At 46.5% G+C, this 18,114-nt stretch overlaps 1 protein-coding gene across 1 annotated transcript in view; it reads right to left on the bottom strand.

Moving 5' to 3' along the window:
* arrb1 (arrestin, beta 1) overlaps positions 1–18,114 on the bottom strand; it is a gene marked incomplete at its 5' end in the record, with an annotated part of 66,828 nt that overhangs the window by 25,709 nt on the left and 23,005 nt on the right. The window contains 2 exons of the mRNA XM_065027158.1: positions 14,162–14,297; positions 17,478–17,545. Of these exons, the coding sequence (XP_064883230.1) occupies positions 14,162–14,297; positions 17,478–17,545 (204 nt within the window). The remainder of the gene's footprint in view (positions 1–14,161; positions 14,298–17,477; positions 17,546–18,114) is intronic.

Raw genomic sequence — 18,114 nt, forward strand, 5'->3', positions numbered from 1 at the left:
TGTAGTATAATCTAGAGTAATTTGGCATAATGTCGAGTAATGTAGTATAATGTAGAGTAATGTAGTATAATATAGTATGATGCAAAGTGATGTAGTATAATGTAGAGCAATGTAGTATAACGTAGAGTAATGTGGTATAATGGGGGGTAATGTAGAGTAATGTATATTGGGAGTAATGTAGTATAATGTAGTATAATGTGGAGTAATGTAGTATAATGTAGTATGATGTAGAGTAATGTAGTATAATGTAGAGTAATGTAGTATAATATAGTATGATGCAAAGTGATGTAGTATAATGTAGAGTAATGTAGTATAACGTAGAGTAATGTGGTATAATGTAGGGTAATGTATAATGGGGAGTAATGTAGTATGATGTGGAGTAATGCAATGTAATGTAGAGTAATGTAGTGTAATTGAGAGTAATGAAGTATTATGCGGTATAGTGTAGTATGATGTAGAGCAATGTAGTATAATGTAGAGTAATTTGGCATAATGTAGAGTAATTTGGCATAATGTAGAGTAATGTAGTATAATGTAGGGTAATGTATATTGGGAGTAGTATAATGTAGTATGATGTAGAGTAATGCAGTATAATGTAGAGTAATGTGGTATAATGTAGAGTAATGTAGTATAATGTGGTATGAAGTAGAGTAATGTAGTATGATGGAGAGCAATGTAGTATAATGTAGTATGATGTAGGGTAATGTAGTATAATGTGGAGTAATATAGTATAATGTAGAGCAATGTAGTATAATATAGTATGATGTAGAGTGATGTAGTACAATGTAGAGTAATTTGGCATAATGTAGAGTAATGTAGTATAAATGTAGGGTAATATAGAGTAATGTAGTAGAATGTAGAGTAATGTAGTATAATGTAGTATGATGTAGAGTAATGTAGAGTAATGTAGTAGAATGTAAAGTAATGTAGTATAAATGTAGGGTAATATAGAGTAATGTAGTAGAATGTAGTATAATGTAGGGTAATATAGAGTAATGTAGTAGAATGTAGTATAATGTAGGGTAATATAGAGTACTGTAGTAGAATGTAGAGTAATGTAGTATAATTTAGTAATGTAGTATGATGTAGAGTAATGTAGTATAATGTAGAGTAATGTAGTATGATGTAGAGCAGTGGTTCCCAAACTTGTTATAGTCCTGTACCCCTTCAAACATTCAACCTCCAGCTGTATCCCCTCTAGCACCAGGGTCAGCGCACTCTCAAATGTTGTTTTTTGTCATAATTTTAAGCCTGCCACACACACACTATACGATAAATTCATTAACCTTTTGTGACTAGGGGGCAGTATTTTCATTTTTGGAAAAATAACGTTCCCGTAGTAAACGGGATATTTTGTCAGGACAAGATGCTAGAATATGCATATAATTGACAGCTTAGGATAGAAAACACTCTAAAGTTTCCAAAACTGTAAAAATATTGTCTGTGAGTATAACAGAACTGATATTGCAGGCGAAAGCCTGAGAAAAATCCACACACACACTATACGATACATTCATTACACATCAGAATGAGTGTGAGTTTTGTCACAACCCGACTCAGTGATAACTAGAATGTGTTGTACATCAGTGATGGTGGTGTTCTAGAACAGTGATAACTAGAATGTGTTCTAGAACAGTGATAACTAGAATGTGTTCTAGAACAGTGATAACTAGAATGTGTTGTACATCAGTGATGGTGGTGTTCTAGAACAGTGATAACTAGAATGTGTTGTACATCAGTGATGGTGGTGTTCTAGAACAGTGATAACTAGAATGTGTTCTAGAACAGTGATAACTAGAATGTGTTGTACATCAGTGATGGTGATGTTCTAGAACAGTGATAACTAGAATGTGGCCAGTCGTGTGAGAAACTCGTCATCATCAAGCGGTCAGACAAGTGAACATGATGGTCAGTAAAGAAAACTTGAAGCTCGTCTCTCAATTTAAAACATGTCAATACTTATCCCCTTTTGATAACCATCACATCTGTTTGTTGTAAAAGCGTTACAAGGTCGTATCATTATGCAGGAAATACACGAGAGTTCAGGGGTCCTTCTGATTTAACACAGTTAACCATTGTCACTGTAGTGTCCAAAACATCTTTCAAGCTGTCGCTGCCAAGCCATTCCCATCCCCATCAACCATCCCCATCCCCATTCCCATTCCCATCCCCATTCCCATCCCCATTCCCATTCCCATTCCCATCCCCATTCCCATTCCCATTCCCATTCCCATTCCCATCCCCATTCCCATTCCCATTCCCATTCCCATCCCCATTCCCATCCCCATTCCCATTCCCATTCCCATTCCCATCCAGCTGTAACACATAGAATTCACTGGTAGGCGAAGCAGTAACTGTCTCAAAACATCTCCTGCCATATCACTAATGCATCGTGAAACAGTGTTGTTCGATGAAGGTATATGTCTGTGTAACGGATGTGAAACGGCTAGATTAGTTAGCGGTGGTTCGCGCTAAATAGCGTTTCAATCGGTGACGTCACTTGCTCTGAGACCTTGAAGTAGTGGTTCCCCTTTGCTCTGCGAAGGGCCGCGGCTTTTGTGGAGCGATGGGTAACGATGCCTCGTGGGTGACTGTTGTTGATGTGTGCAGAGGGTCCCTGGTTCGCGCCCGGGTTATGGGCGAGGGGACGGTCTAAAGTTATACTGTTACATCTGTATAGTTTTTTCCCGCCTTTTCCCCCGGCAATAGGAAGAATTAAGTCCTCCACAATAGTATGGGGCTTGTCTGTCCTAGCCAGTCCTCCACAATAGTATGGGGCTTGCCTGTCCTAGCCAGTCCTCCACAATAGTATGGGGCTTGTCTGTCCTAGCCAGTCCTCCACAATAGTATGGGGCTTGCCTGTCCTAGCCAGTCCTCCACAATAGTATGGGGCTTGTCTGTCCTAGCCAGTCCTCCACAATAGTATGGGGCTTGTCTGTCCTAGCCAGTCCTCCACAATAGTATGGGGCTTGTCTGTCCTAGCCAGTCCTCCACAATAGTATGGGGCTTGTCTGTCCTAGACAGTCCTCCACAATAGTATGGGGCTTGTCTGTCCTAGACAGTCCTCCACAATAGTATGGGGCTTGCCTGTCCTAGACAGTCCTCCACAATAGTATGGGGCTTGTCTGTCCTAGACAGTCCTCCACAATAGTATGGGCTTGTCTGTCCTAGCCAGTCCTCCACAATAGTATGGGGCTTGCCTGTCCTAGCCAGTCCTCCACAATAGTATGGGGCTTGCCTGTCCTAGCCAGTCCTCCACAATAGTATGGGGCTTGTCTGTCCTAGCCAGTCGTCCACAATAGTATGGGGCTTGCCTGTCCTAGCCAGTCCTCCACAATAGTATGGGGCTTGTCTGTCCTAGCCAGTCCTCCACAATAGTATGGGGCTTGTCTGTCCTAGCCAGTCCTCCACAATAGTATGGGGCTTGTCTGTCCTAGCCAGTCCTCCACAATAGTATGGGGCTTGTCTGTCCTAGACAGTCCTCCACAATAGTATGGGGCTTGCCTGTCCTAGACAGTCCTCCACAATAGTATGGGGCTTGTCTGTCCTAGACAGTCCTCCACAATAGTATGGGCTTGTCTGTCCTAGCCAGTCCTCCACAATAGTATGGGGCTTGTCTGTCCTAGACAGTCCTCCACAATAGTATGGGGCTTGTCTGTCCTAGACAGTCCTCCACAATAGTATGGGGCTTGTCTGTCCTAGCCAGTCCTCCACAATAGTATGGGGCTTGTCTGTCCTAGACAGTCCTCCACAATAGTATGGGGCTTGTCTGTCCTAGACAGTCCTCCACAATAGTATGGGGCTTGTCTGTCCTAGACAGTCCTCCACAATAGTATGGGGCTTGTCTGTCCTAGCCAGTCCTCCACAATAGTATGGGGCTTGTCTGTCCTAGACAGTCCTCCACAATAGTATGGGGCTTGTCTGTCCTAGACAGTCCTCCACAATAGTATGGGTCTTGTCTGTCCTAGACAGTCCTCCACAATAGTATGGGGCTTGTCTGTCCTAGACAGTCCTCCACAATAGTATGGGGCTTGTCTGTCCTAGACAGTCCTCCACAATAGTATGGGGCTTGTCTGTCCTAGCCAGTCCTCCACAATAGTATGGGGCTTGTCTGTCCTAGACAGTCCTCCACAATAGTATGGGGCTTGCCTGTCCTAGCCAGTCCACTACAATAGTATGGGGTTTGCCTGTCCTAGCCAGTCCTCCACAATAGTATGGGGCTTGTCTGTCCTAGCCAGTCCACTACAATAGTATGGGGCTTGTCTGTCCTAGCCAGTCCACTACAATAGTATGGGGCTTGTCTGTCCTAGCCAGTCCACTACAATAGTATGGGGCTTGTCTGTCCTAGCCAGTCCTCCACAATAGTATGGGGCTTGTCTGTCCTAGCCAGTCCTCCACAATAGTATGGGGCTTGCCTGTCCTAGCCAGTCCACTACAATAGTATGGGGCTTGTCTGTCCTAGCCAGTCCTCCACAATAGTATGGGGCTTGCCTGTCCTAGCCAGTCCACTACAATAGTATGGGGCTTGTCTGTCCTAGCCAGTCCACTACAATAGTATGGGGCTTGTCTGTCCTAGACAGTCCTCCACAATAGTATGGGTCTTGTCTGTCCTAGACAGTCCTCCACAATAGTATGGGGCTTGTCTGTCCTAGCCAGTCCACTACAATAGTATGGGGCTTGTCTGTCCTAGCCAGTCCACTACAATAGTATTGGGCTTGTCTGTCCTAGCCAGTCCTCCACAATAGTATGGGGCTTGTCTGTCCTAGCCAGTCCTCCACAATAGTATGGGGCTTGCCTGTCCTAGCCAGTCCACTGCAATAGTATGGGGCTTGTCTGTCCTAGCCAGTCCTCCACAATAGTATGGGGCTTGCCTGTCCTAGCCAGTCCACTACAATAGTATGGGGCTTGTCTGTCCTAGCCAGTCCTCCACAATAGTATGGGGCTTGTCTGTCCTAGCCAGTCCTCCACAATAGTATGGGGCTTGCCTGTCCTAGCCAGTCCACTACAATAGTATGGGGCTTGCCTGTCCTAGCCAGTCCTCCACAATAGTATGGGGCTTGCCTGTCCTAGCCAGTCCACTACAATAGTATGGGGCTTGTCTGTCCTAGCCAGTCCACCACAATAGTATGGAGCTTGTCTGTCCTAGCCAGTCCACTACAATAGTATGGGGCTTGTCTGTCCTAGCCAGTCCTCCACAATAGAATGGGGCTTGTCTGTCCTAGCCAGTCCTCCACAATATTATGGGGCTTGTCTGTCCTAGCCAGTCCTCCACAATAGTATGGGGCTTGCCTGTCCTAGACAGTCCTCCACAATAGTATGGGGCTTGTCTGTCCTAGACAGTCCTCCACAATAGTATGGGGCTTGTCTGTCCTAGACAGTCCTCCACAATAGTATGGGGCTTGTCTGTCCTAGACAGTCCTCCACAATAGTATGGGGCTTGTCTGTCCTAGACAGTCCTCCACAATAGTATGGGGTTTGCCTGTCCTAGACAGTCCTCCACAATAGTATGGGGTTTGCCTGTCCTAGACAGTCCTCCACAATAGTATGGGGCTTGTCTGTCCTAGACAGTCCTCCACAATAGTATGGGGCTTGTCTGTCCTAGCCAGTCCTCCACAATAGTATGGGGCTTGTCTGCCCTAGCCAGTCCTCCACAATAGTATGGGGCTTGTCTGTCCTAGCCAGTCCTCCACAATAGTATGGGGCTTGTCTGTCCTAGCCAGTCCTCCACAATAGTATGGGGCTTGTCTGTCCTAGCCAGTCCTCCACAATAGTATGGGGCTTGTCTGTCCTAGCCAGTCCTTCACAATAGTATGGGGCTTGCCTGTCCTAGCCATTCCTTCACAATAGTATGGGGCTTGTCTGTCCTAGACAGTCCTCCACAATAATATGGGGCTTGCCTGTCCTAGCCAGTCCTCCACAATAGTATGGGACTTGCCTGTCCTAGCCAGTCCTCCACAATAGTATGGGGCTTGCCTGTCCTAGCCAGTCCTCCACAATAGTATGGGGCTTGTCTGTCCTAGACAGTCCTCCACAATAGTATGGGGCTTGTCTGTCCTAGACAGTCCTCCACAATAGTATGGGGCTTGTCTGTCCTAGACAGTCCTCCACAATAGTATGGGGCTTGTCTGTCCTAGACAGTCCTCCACAATAGCATGGGGCTTGTCTGTCCTAGACAGTCCTCCACAATAGCATGGGGTTTGCCTGTCCTAGACAGTCCTCCACAATAGTATGGGGCTTGTCTGTCCTAGACAGTCCTCCACAATAGTATGGGGCTTGTCTGTCCTAGACAGTCCTCCACAATAGTATGGGGCTTGTCTGTCCTAGCCAGTCCTCCACAATAGTATGGGGCTTGTCTGTCCTAGCCAGTCCTCCACAATAGTATGGGGCTTGTCTGTCCTAGCCAGTCCTCCACAATAGTATGGGGCTTGTCTGTCCTAGCCAGTCCTCCACAATAGTATGGGGCTTGTCTGTCCTAGCCAGTCCTCCACAATAGTATGGGGCTTGTCTGTCCTAGCCAGTCCTTCAAAATAGTATGGGGCATGCCTGTCCTAGCCAGTCCTTCACAATAGTATGGGGCTTGTCTGTCCTAGCCAGTCCTCCACAATAATATGGGGCTTGCCTGTCCTAGCCAGTTCTCCACAATAGTATGGGACTTGCCTGTCCTAGCCAGTCCTCCACAATAGTATGGGGCTTGCCTGTCCTAGCCAGTCCTCCACAATAGTATGGGGCTTGTCTGTCCTAGCCAGTCCTCCACAATAGTATGGGGCTTGCCTGTCCTAGCCAGTCCTCTACAATAGTATGGGGCTTGTCTGTCCTAGCCAGTCCTCCACAATAATATGGGACTTGCCTGTCCTAGCCAGTTCTCCACAATAGTATGGGGCTTGCCTGTCCTAGCCAGTCCTCCACAATAGTATGGGGCTTGTCTGTCCTAGCCAGTCCTCCACAATAGTATGGGGCTTGCCTGTCCTAGCCAGTCCTCTACAATAGTATGGGGCTTGTCTGTCCTAGCCAGTCCTCCACAATAGTATGGGGCTTGTCTGTCCTAGCCAGTCCTCTACAATAGTATGGGGCTTGTCTGTCCTAGCCAGTCCTCTACAATAGTATGGGGCTTGTCTGTCCTAGCCAGTCCTCTACAATAGTATGGGGCTTGTCTGTCCTAGCCAGTCCTCCACAATAGTATGGGGTTGTCTGTCCTAGCCAGTCCTCTACAATAGTATGGGGCTTGTCTGTCCTAGCCAGTCCTCCACAATAGTATGGGGCTTGTCTGTCCTAGCCAGTCCTCCACAATAGTATGGGGCTTGCCTGTCCTAGCCAGTCCACTACAATAGTATGGGTCTTGTCTGTCCTAGCCAGTCCTCTACAATAGTATGGGGCTTGTCTGTCCTAGCCAGTCCTCTACAATAGTATGGGGCTTGTCTGTCCTAGCCAGTCCTCTACAATAGTATGGGGCTTGTCTGTCCTAGCCAGTCCTCTACAATAGTATGGGGCTTGTCTGTCCTAGCCAGTCCTCTACAATAGTATGGGGCTTGTCTGTCCTAGCCAGTCCTCTACAATAGTATGGGGCTTGTCTGTCCTAGCCAGTCTTCTACAATAGTATGGGGCTTGCCTGTCCTAGCTACTCCTCCACAATAGTATGGGGCTTGTCTGTCCTAGCCAGTCCTCCACAATAGTATGGGGCTTGTCTGTCCTAGCCAGTCCTCCACAATAGTATGGGGCTTGTCTGTCCTAGCCAGTCCTCCACAATATTATGGGGCTTGTCTGTCCTAGCCAGTCCTCCACAATAGTATGGGGCTTGTCTGTCCTAGCCAGTCCTCTACAATAGTATGGGGCTTGCCTGTCCTAGCCAGTCCTCCACAATAGTATGGGGCTTGTCTGTCCTAGCCAGTCCTCCACAATAGTATGGGGCTTGCCTGTCCTAGCCAGTCCTCTACAATAGTATGGGGCTTGTCTGTCCTAGCCAGTCCTCCACAATAGTATGGGGCTTGTCTGTCCTAGCCAGTCCTCTACAATAGTATGGGGCTTGTCTGTCCTAGCCAGTCCTCTACAATAGTATGGGGCTTGTCTGTCCTAGCCAGTCCTCTACAATAGTATGGGGCTTGTCTGTCCTAGCCAGTCCTCCACAATAGTATGGGGTTGTCTGTCCTAGCCAGTCCTCTACAATAGTATGGGGCTTGTCTGTCCTAGCCAGTCCTCCACAATAGTATGGGGCTTGTCTGTCCTAGCCAGTCCTCCACAATAGTATGGGGCTTGCCTGTCCTAGCCAGTCCACTACAATAGTATGGGTCTTGTCTGTCCTAGCCAGTCCTCTACAATAGTATGGGGCTTGTCTGTCCTAGCCAGTCCTCTACAATAGTATGGGGCTTGTCTGTCCTAGCCAGTCCTCTACAATAGTATGGGGCTTGTCTGTCCTAGCCAGTCCTCTACAATAGTATGGGGCTTGTCTGTCCTAGCCAGTCCTCTACAATAGTATGGGGCTTGTCTGTCCTAGCCAGTCCTCTACAATAGTATGGGGCTTGTCTGTCCTAGCCAGTCTTCTACAATAGTATGGGGCTTGCCTGTCCTAGCTACTCCTCCACAATAGTATGGGGCTTGTCTGTCCTAGCCAGTCCTCCACAATAGTATGGGGCTTGTCTGTCCTAGCCAGTCCTCCACAATAGTATGGGGCTTGTCTGTCCTAGCCAGTCCTCCACAATATTATGGGGCTTGTCTGTCCTAGCCAGTCCTCCACAATAGTATGGGGCTTGTCTGTCCTAGCCAGTCCTCTACAATAGTATGGGGCTTGCCTGTCCTAGCCAGTCCTCCACAATAGTATGGGGCTTGTCTGTCCTAGCCAGTCCTCCACAATAGTATGGGGCTTGCCTGTCCTAGCTACTCCTCTACAATAGTATGGGGCTTGCCTGTCCTAGCCAGTCCTCCACAATATTATGGGGCTTGTCTGTCCTAGCCAGTCCTCTACAATAGTATGGGGCTTGCCTGTCCCAGCCAGTCCTCCACAATAGTATGGGGATTGCCGGTCCTAGCCAGTCCTCCACAATAGTATGGGGCTTGCCTGTCCTAGCCAGTCCTTCACAATAGTATGGGGCTTGTCTGTCCTAGCCAGTCCTCCACGATAGTATGGGGATGCCTGTCCCAGCCAGTCCTCCACAATAGTATGGGGCTTGCCTGTCCCAGCCAGTCCTCTACAATAGTATGGGGCTTGTCTGTCCTAGCCAGTCCTCCACAATAGTATGGGGCTTGTCTGTCCTAGCCAGTCCTCTACAATAGCAGTATGATGTCCTAGTGGTAGTAGTAGCAGTATGATGTCCTAGTGATAGTAGCAGTATGATGTCCTAGTGGTAGTAGCAGTATGATGTCCTAGTGGTAGTAGCAGTATGATGTCCTAGTGGTAGTAGCAGTATGATGTCCTAGTGGTAGTAGCAGTATGATGTCCTAGTGGTAGTGGCAGTATGATGTCCTAGTGGTAGTAGCAGTATGATGTCCTAGTGGTAGTAGCAGTATGATGTCCTAGTGGTAGTAGCAGTATGATGTCCTAGTGGTAGTAGCAGTATGATGTCCTAGTGGTAGTAGCAGTATGATGTCCTAGTGGTAGTGGCAGTATGATGTCCTAGTGGTAGTAGCAGTATGATGTCCTAGTGGTAGTAGCAGTATGATGTCCTAGTGGTAGTAGCAGTATGATGTCCTAGTGGTAGTAGCAGTATGATGTCCTAGTGGTAGTAGCAGTATGATGTCCTAGTGGTAGTAGCAGTATGATGTCCTAGTGGTAGTAGCAGTATGATGTCCTAGTGGTAGTAGCAGTATGATGTCCTAGTGGTAGTAGCAGTATGATGTCCTAGTGGTAGTAGCAGTACTACCAGTAGAGCTGCTATGTGTCTCTATGGAAACGGGCCTTACTTTTTTAACCATTTATCCATTTTGGAGCAAACTGAATGAGCAGCAGCTACGTTTGGCTACATACGGACCGTTAGCAGTTAATGTGATTGGATGAGTAACGGTTAATGTGATGTTAATTATTTGACTAGGCTACCTGTATTTGACACTGTGTTGTTATTTCGCTCTACACATTTAAAATGTCAATTACATTTTTATTTTACCCCCGAAGGCATATCGCGTACCCCAGTGCGGGAATACCTGATGTAAAGTAATGTAGAGTAATGTATTATAATGTAGAGTAATGTAGTATAATGTAGAGCAATGTAGTATAATGTAGAGTAATGTAGTTTAATATGGATTAACGTAGTATAATAATGTAGAGTGATGCAGTATAATGTACTGTAATGTTGTATAATGTAGAGTAATGTAGTATAATGTACTGTAATGTAGAGTAATGTAGAGTAATGTGAATTTCAACACAGTTATAGGGAAGGACATTTAACAAGCACAACACTCACACAGTGACTAATGATTGGCTGAGAGAAATTTATAAAAAGATTATGGAGGCTGTTTTGTTAGACTTCAGTGCGGCTTTTGATATTATTGATCATAGTCTGCTGTTGGAAAAACGTATTTGTTATGGCTGTACACCCCCTGCTAAAATGTGAAAGAGTTACCCGTCTGACAGAACCCAGAGAGTGTTCTTTAATGGAAGCCTATCACGTATAATCCAGTTAGAATCAGGAATTCCCCAGGGTAGCTGTCTAGGCCCCTTGCTTTTTAAAATGTGTACTAACGACATGCCACTGACTTTGAGTAAAGCCAGAGTTTCTATGTATGCGGTTGACTCGACGCTGTACACGTCAGCTATTACAGCGACTGAAATGACCGCAACACATAACAAAGAGCTGCGGTTAGTTGTAGAATGGGTGGCAAGGAATAAGTTAGTCCTAAATATATATATTTTTTAAACGAAAAGCATTGAATTTGGGACAAATCTTTCACTAAACCCTAAACCTCAACTAAATCTTGTAATAAATTATGTGGAAATTGAGCAAGTTGAGGAGACCAAACTGCTTGGAGTAACCCGAGATTGTAAACTGTCATGGTCAAAACATATTGATACAACAGTAACTAAGATGGGGAGAAGTCTGTCCATAATAAAGAGCTGCTCTACCTTCTTAACAGCACGATCAATATGGCAGGTCCTACAGGCTCTAGTTTTGTCGCAGCTGGACTACTGTTAAGTCGTGCGGTCAGGTGCCACAGAGGGACTTGGATGTACACAGAGAGCTAACATTAATAATATGAATGTCAATCTCTCCTGGCTCTAAAGGAGGAGAGATTGACTTCATCACTACTTGTATTTGTGAGAGCCATGACTTCATGGAACTCTTTTCCACATCAGGGAACTGATGCAGCAGTAGAATCAGATTTAAATTAACAGGTAAACATAAACCTTATGTAACAGCAGGGACTGTGAAGCAACACAAACATAGGTACAGACACATGCAATACACACAATAACATACGCACATGTACACATGGACTTTGTGTTGTAGATGTGTGGTTGTGAAGTAGGGGCCTGAGGGCACACACGTAATGTGTTGTAAAATCTGTTATGAATGTATTGTAATGTTTTTAAAATGTAGAACTGCCTAAATTTAGCCAGACCCCAGAAAGACTAGCTGCTGCCATGGCAGGAACTAATGGGGATCCATAATAAACCCCAGGAAGAGTAGCTGCTGCCTTGGCAGGAACTAACAGGGATCCATAATAAACCTCAGGAAAAGTAGCTGCTGCCTTGGCAGGAACTAATGGGGATCCATAATAAACCCCAGGAAGACTAGCTGCTGCCATGGCAGGAACTAATGGGGATCCATAATAAACCCCAGGAAGAGTAGCTGCTGCCTTGACAGGAACTAATGGGGATCCATAATAAACCCCAGGAAGAATAGCTGCTGCCATGGCAGGAACTAATGGGGATCCATAATAAACCCCAGGAAGAGTAGCTGCTGCCTTGGCAGGAACTAATGGGGATCCATAATAAACCCCAGGAAGACTAGCTGCTGCCATGGCAGGAACTAATGGTGATCCATAATAAACCCCAGGAAAAATAGCTGCTGCCTTGGCAGGAACTAATGGGGATCCATAATAAACCCCAGGAAGAGTAGCTGCTGCCATGGCAGGAACTAATGGGGATCCATAATAAACCCCAGGAAGAGTAGCTGCTGCCTTGGCAGGAACTAATGGGGATCCATAATAAACCCCAGGAAGAGTAGCTGCTGCCTTGGCAGGAACTAATGGGGATCCATAATAAACCACAGGAAGACTAGCTGCTGCCATGGCAGGAACTAATGGGGATCCATAATAAACCCCAGGAAGAGTAGCTGCTGCCTTGACAGGAACTAATGGGGATCCATAATAAACCCCAGGAAGAATAGCTGCTGCCATGGCACGAACTAATGGGGATCCATAATAAACCCCAGGAAGAGTAGCTGCTGCCTTGGCAGGAACTAATGGGGATCCATAATAAACCCCAGGAAGAGTAGCTGCTGCCTTGGCAGGAACTAATGGGGATCCATAATAAACCCCAGGAAGACTAGCTGCTGCCATGGCAGGAACTAATGGGGATCCATAATAAACCCCAGGAAGAGTAGCTGCTGCCTTGACAGGAACTAATGGGGATCCATAATAAACCCCAGGAAGAATAGCTGCTGCCATGGCAGGAACTAATGGGGATCCATAATAAACCCCAGGAAGAGTAGCTGCTGCCTTGGCAGGAACTAATGGGGATCCATAATAGACCCCAGGAAGAATAGCTGCTGCCTTGGCAGGAACTAATGGGGATCCATAATAAACCCCAGGAAGAGTAGCTGCTGCCTTGGCAGGAACTAACAGGGATCCATGATAAACCCCATGAAGAGTAGCTGCTGCCTTGGCAGGAACTAACAGGGATCCATGATAAACCCCAGGAAGAGTAGCTGCTGCCTTGGCAGGAACTAATGGGGATCCATAATAAACCCCAGGAAGAGTAGCTGATGCCTTGGCAGGAACTAATGGGGATCCATAATAAACCCCAGGAAGAGTAGCTGCTGCCTTGGCAGGAACTAATGGGGATCCATAATAAACCCCAGGAAGAATAGCTGCTGCCTTGGCAGGAACTAATGGGGATCCATAATAAACCCCAGGAAGAGTAGCTGATGCCTTGGCAGGAACTAACAGGGATCCATAATAAAAACAATACAAAAAGGTAGGGTAATGTAGATTAATGTAGTATAATGTAGGGTAATGTGGACTAACTTAGTATAATGTGGAGTAATGTAGTATAATGTACTGTAATGTGGAGCAGAGGTAGTGTAGAGTAATGTAGTATAATGTACTGTAATGTGGAGCAGAGGTAGTGTAGAGTAATGTAGTATAATGTACTGTAATGTGGAGCAGAGGTAGTGTAGAGTAATGTAGTGTAATGTAGAGTAATGAAGAGTAATGCAACTTATTTTATTTTGTATTTATTGAACCTTTATTTAACTCGGCAAGTCAGTTAAAACAAATTCTTATTTACAATAACGGCCTACCAAAAGGCCTCCTGCAGGGACGGGAGACTGAGGTTACATTTTTTTTTTTAAATAAATAAATAAATATATATATATATATATATATAGGACAAAACACACATCACGACACGTGAGAAAACACAACACTACATAAAGAGAGACCTAAAGACAACAACATAGCAAGGCAGCAAAACATGACAACACAACATGGTAGCAACACAACATGACAACAACATGGTAGCAACACAACATGACAACAACATGGTAGCAACACAACATGACAACAACATGGTAGCAACACAACATGACAACAACATGGTAGCAACACAACATGACAACAACACAGCAAGGCAGCAAAACATGACAACACAACATGGCAGCAGCACAAAACAGGGTACAAACATGATTGGGCACAGACAACAGCACAAAGGGCTGGGACACAACTGGGACACAGACAACAGCACAAAGAACTGGGACACAACTGGGACACAACTGTCAGTAAGTGTGACCATGAATGACTGTTTGCATGAAGAGCGACCCAGGGATGTGTGTGCTTTGGGGACCTTTAACAGAATGTGACTGACAGAACGGGTGTTTTATGTGAAGGATGAGGGCTGCAGTAGATATCTCAGAATAGGGGGGGGGGGGGGGGGGGGGGGGGGGGGGGCGAGGCCTAAGAATGTAGAGTAATGTAGAGATGTCCTCTACCAGCAGAAAAAAAACATGTCCATCACCTCTTTATCCAGTGAGGCCTCAAGGTGCAGTGGCTTGTCAGACATCAGGAACTGTCTGGTGGTCTCAGCCATGGGCTGGGGGCCGGGCTTCTCTGGGGCGTACTGGACCTTACGGATCACCAGGCGCACTGAGTTCCTGTTCAGAAACAAGGGTTAGATGCACTGACTTCCTGTTCAGACACAAGGGTTAGATGCACTGACTTCCTGTTCAGACACAAGGGTTAGATGCACTGACTTCCTGTTCAGACACAAGGGTTAGGGTTAGACGCACTGACTTCCTGTTCAGACACAAGGGTTAGGGTTAGACACACTGACTTCCTGTTCAGACACAAGGATTAGGGTTAGACACACTGACTTCCTGTTCAGACACAAGGGTTAGGGTTAGACACACTGACTTCCTGTTCAGACACAAGGGATAGGGTTAGACACACTGACTTCCTGTTCAGACACAAGGGTTAGGGTTAGACACACTGACTTCCTGTTCAGACACAAGGTTTAGACGCACTGACTTCCTGTTCAGACACAAGGGTTAGACACACTGACTTCCTGTTCAGACACAAGGGTTAGACGCACTGACTTCCTGTTCAGACACAAGGGTTAGACACACTGACTTCCTGTTCAGACACAAGGGTTAGGGTTAGACACACTGACTTCCTGTTCAGACACAAGGGTTAGGGTTAGACACACTGACTTCCTGTTCAGACACAAGGGTTAGGGTTAGACACACTGACTTCCTGTTCAGACACAAGGGATAGGGTTAGACACACTGACTTCCTGTTCAGACACAAGGGTTAGGGTTAGACACACTGACTTCCTGTTCAGACACAAGGTTTAGACGCACTGACTTCCTGTTCAGACACAAGGGTTAGACACACTGACTTCCTGTTCAGACACAAGGGTTAGGGTTAGACACACTGACTTCCTGTTCAGACACAAGGGTTAGACACACTGACTTCCTGTTCAGACACAAGGGTTAGGGTTAGACACACTGACTTCCTGTTCAGACACAAGGGTTAGGGTTAGACACACTGACTTCCTGTTCAGACACAAGGTTTAGACGCACTGACTTCCTGTTCAGACACAAGGGTTAGACACACTGACTTCCTGTTCAGACACAAGGGTTAGACACACTGACTTCCTGTTCAGACACAAGGGTTATAGGGTTAGACACACTGACCTCCTGTTCAGACACAAGGGTTAGGGTTAGACACACTGACTTCCTGTTCAGACACAAGGGTTAGGGTTAGACACACTGACTTCCTGTTCAGACACAAGGGTTAGACACACTGAGTTATTAGGCAGCAATGCAATACTATAGAGCAATATGAGGTAGTAATAATAACAGCTATATTATATATACCATTTTGCCGATGCAGTCATTGTGGTGTGGAATGACTCCATTTACCCTGCTGGTGCTCACAGGACCTCCCCACCCAATCAAGTCAAGCGGCAGGGTAGCCTAGTGGTTAGAGTGTAGAGGTGGCAGGTAGCCTAGTGGTTAGAGTGTAGAGGCGGCAGGGTAGCCTAGTGGTTATAGCGTAGAGGCGGCAGGGTAGCCTAGTGGTTAGAGTGTAGAGGAGGCAGGTAGCCTAGTGGTTAGAGCGTAGAGGCGGCAGGGTAGCCTAGTGGTTAGAGTGTAGAGTTGGCAGGTAGCCTAGTGGTTAGAGTGTAGGGGCGGCAGGGTAGCCTAGTGGTTAGAGTGTAGAGGCGGCAGGGTAGCCTAGTGGTTAGAGTGTAGGGGCGGCAGGGTAGCCTAGTGGTTAGAGCGTAGAGGCGGCAGGGTAGCCTAGTGGTTAGAGTGTAGAGGAGGCAGGTAGCCTAGTGGTTAGAGCGTAGAGGCGGCAGCGTAGCCTAGTGGTTAGAGTGTAGAGGTGGCAGGTAGCCTAGTGGTTAGAGTGTAGGGGCGGCAGGGTAGCCTAGTGGTTAGAGTGTAGAGGCGGCAGGGTAGCCTAGTGGTTAGAGTGTAGAGGAGGCAGGGTAGCCTAGTGGTTAGAGTGTAGAGGTGGCAGGGTAGCCTAGTGGTTAGAGTGTAGAGGCGGCAGGGTAGCCTAGTGGTTAGAGTGTAGAGGAGGCAGGTAGCCTAGTGGTTAGAGTGTAGGGACGGCAGGGTAGCCTAGTGGTTAGAGTGTAGAGGAGGCAGGGTAGCCTAGTGGTTAGAGTGTAGAGGAGGCAGGGTAGCCTAGTGGTTAGAGTGTAGAGGTGGCAGGGTAGCCTAGTGGTTAGAGTGTAGAGGCGGCAGGGTAGCCTAGTGGTTAGAGTGTAGAGGAGGCAGGTAGCCTAGTGGTTAGAGTGTAGGGACGGCAGGGTAGCCTAGTGGTTAGAGTGTAGGGGCGGCAGGGTAGCCTAGTGGTTAGAGCGTAGAGGCGGCAGGGTAGCCTAGTGGTTAGAGTGTAGAGGAGGCAGGTAGCCTAGTGGTTAGAGCGTAGAGGCAGCAGGGTAGCCTAGTGGTTAGAGTGTAGAGGTGGCAGGTAGCCTAGTGGTTAGAGCGTAGGGGCGGCAGGGTAGCCTAGTGGTTAGAGTGTAGAGGCGGCAGGGTAGCCTAGTGGTTAGAGCGTAGAGGCGGCAGGGTAGCCTAGTGGTTAGAGTGTAGAGGAGGCAGGTAGCCTAGTGGTTAGAGCGTAGAGGCGGCAGGGTAGCCTAGTGGTTAGAGTGTAGAGTTGGCAGGTAGCCTAGTGGTTAGAGTGTAGGGGCGGCAGGGTAGCCTAGTGGTTAGAGTGTAGAGGCGGCAGGGTAGCCTAGTGGTTAGAGTGTAGAGGAGGCAGGTAGGCTAGTGGTTAGAGTGTAGAGGAGGCAGGTAGCCTAGTGGTTAGAGTGTAGGGACGGCAGGGTAGCCTAGTGGTTAGAGTGTAGGGGCGGCAGGGTAGCCTAGTGGTTCTAGCGTAGAGGCGGCAGGGTAGCCTAGTGGTTAGAGTGTAGAGGAGGCAGGTAGCCTAGTGGTTAGAGCGTAGAGGCGGCAGGGTAGCCTAGTGGTTAGAGTGTAGAGGTGGCAGGTAGCCTAGTGGTTAGAGTGTAGGGGCGGCAGGGTAGCCTAGTGGTTAGAGTGTAGAGGTGGCAGGGAAGCCTAGTGGTTAGAGTGTAGAGGCGGCAGGGTAGCCTAGTGGTTAGAGCGTTGGACTAGTAACCGGAAGGTTGCAAGTTCAAACCCCCCGAGCTGACAAGGTACAAAATCTGTCGTTCTGCCCCTGAACAGGCAGTTAACCCACTGTTCCTAGGCCGTCATTGAAAATAAGAATTTGTTCTTAACTGACTTGACTAGTTAAATAAAGGTAAAATAAAAATGCATAACATTTTGTATAATTATTAAATTATTTTTTACCTTTTATGTATTTTGTCTTGGACGTTCTCTGAGCAGAATGCTTTGACTTCAAAGTCAACCCCGCAGGCCTTCAGAGACAAAATATAAAAACAGGATTTCGCTTTAAGTTGGATTCTTTTTCTGCTTAAATGTCATTATGCATTGCAATGTAACTGTTACAGTACCAAATAAAAGATTTAGATCACCTACTCATTCCAGGGTTTTTCTTTATTTCTTTGTTTATGATTTTCTACATTGTAGAATAATAGTGAAAACATCAAAACTATGAAATAACACATATGGAATCATGTAGTAACCATTAAAAAAAGTGTTAAATAAATCCAAATACATTTTATATTTGAGATTCTTCAAAGTAGCCACCCTTTGACTTGATGACAGCTTTGCACACTTTTGGCATTCTGTCAACCAGCTTCATGAGGTAGTCACCTGGAATGCATTTCAATTAACAGGTGTGCCTTGTTAAAAGTTAATTTGTGGAATTTCTTTCCTTCTTAATGCGTTTGAGCCAATCAGTTGTCTTGTGACAAGGTAGGGGTGGTATACAGAAGATAGCCCTATTTGGTAAAAGACCATGTCCATATTATAGGAAGAACAGCTCAAATAAGCAAAGAGAAACGACAGTCCATCATTACTTTAA

This window comes from Oncorhynchus nerka, linkage group LG14, assembly GCF_034236695.1.
Source record: "Oncorhynchus nerka isolate Pitt River linkage group LG14, Oner_Uvic_2.0, whole genome shotgun sequence".
In the NCBI taxonomy this organism is placed as follows: domain Eukaryota; kingdom Metazoa; phylum Chordata; class Actinopteri; order Salmoniformes; family Salmonidae; genus Oncorhynchus; species Oncorhynchus nerka.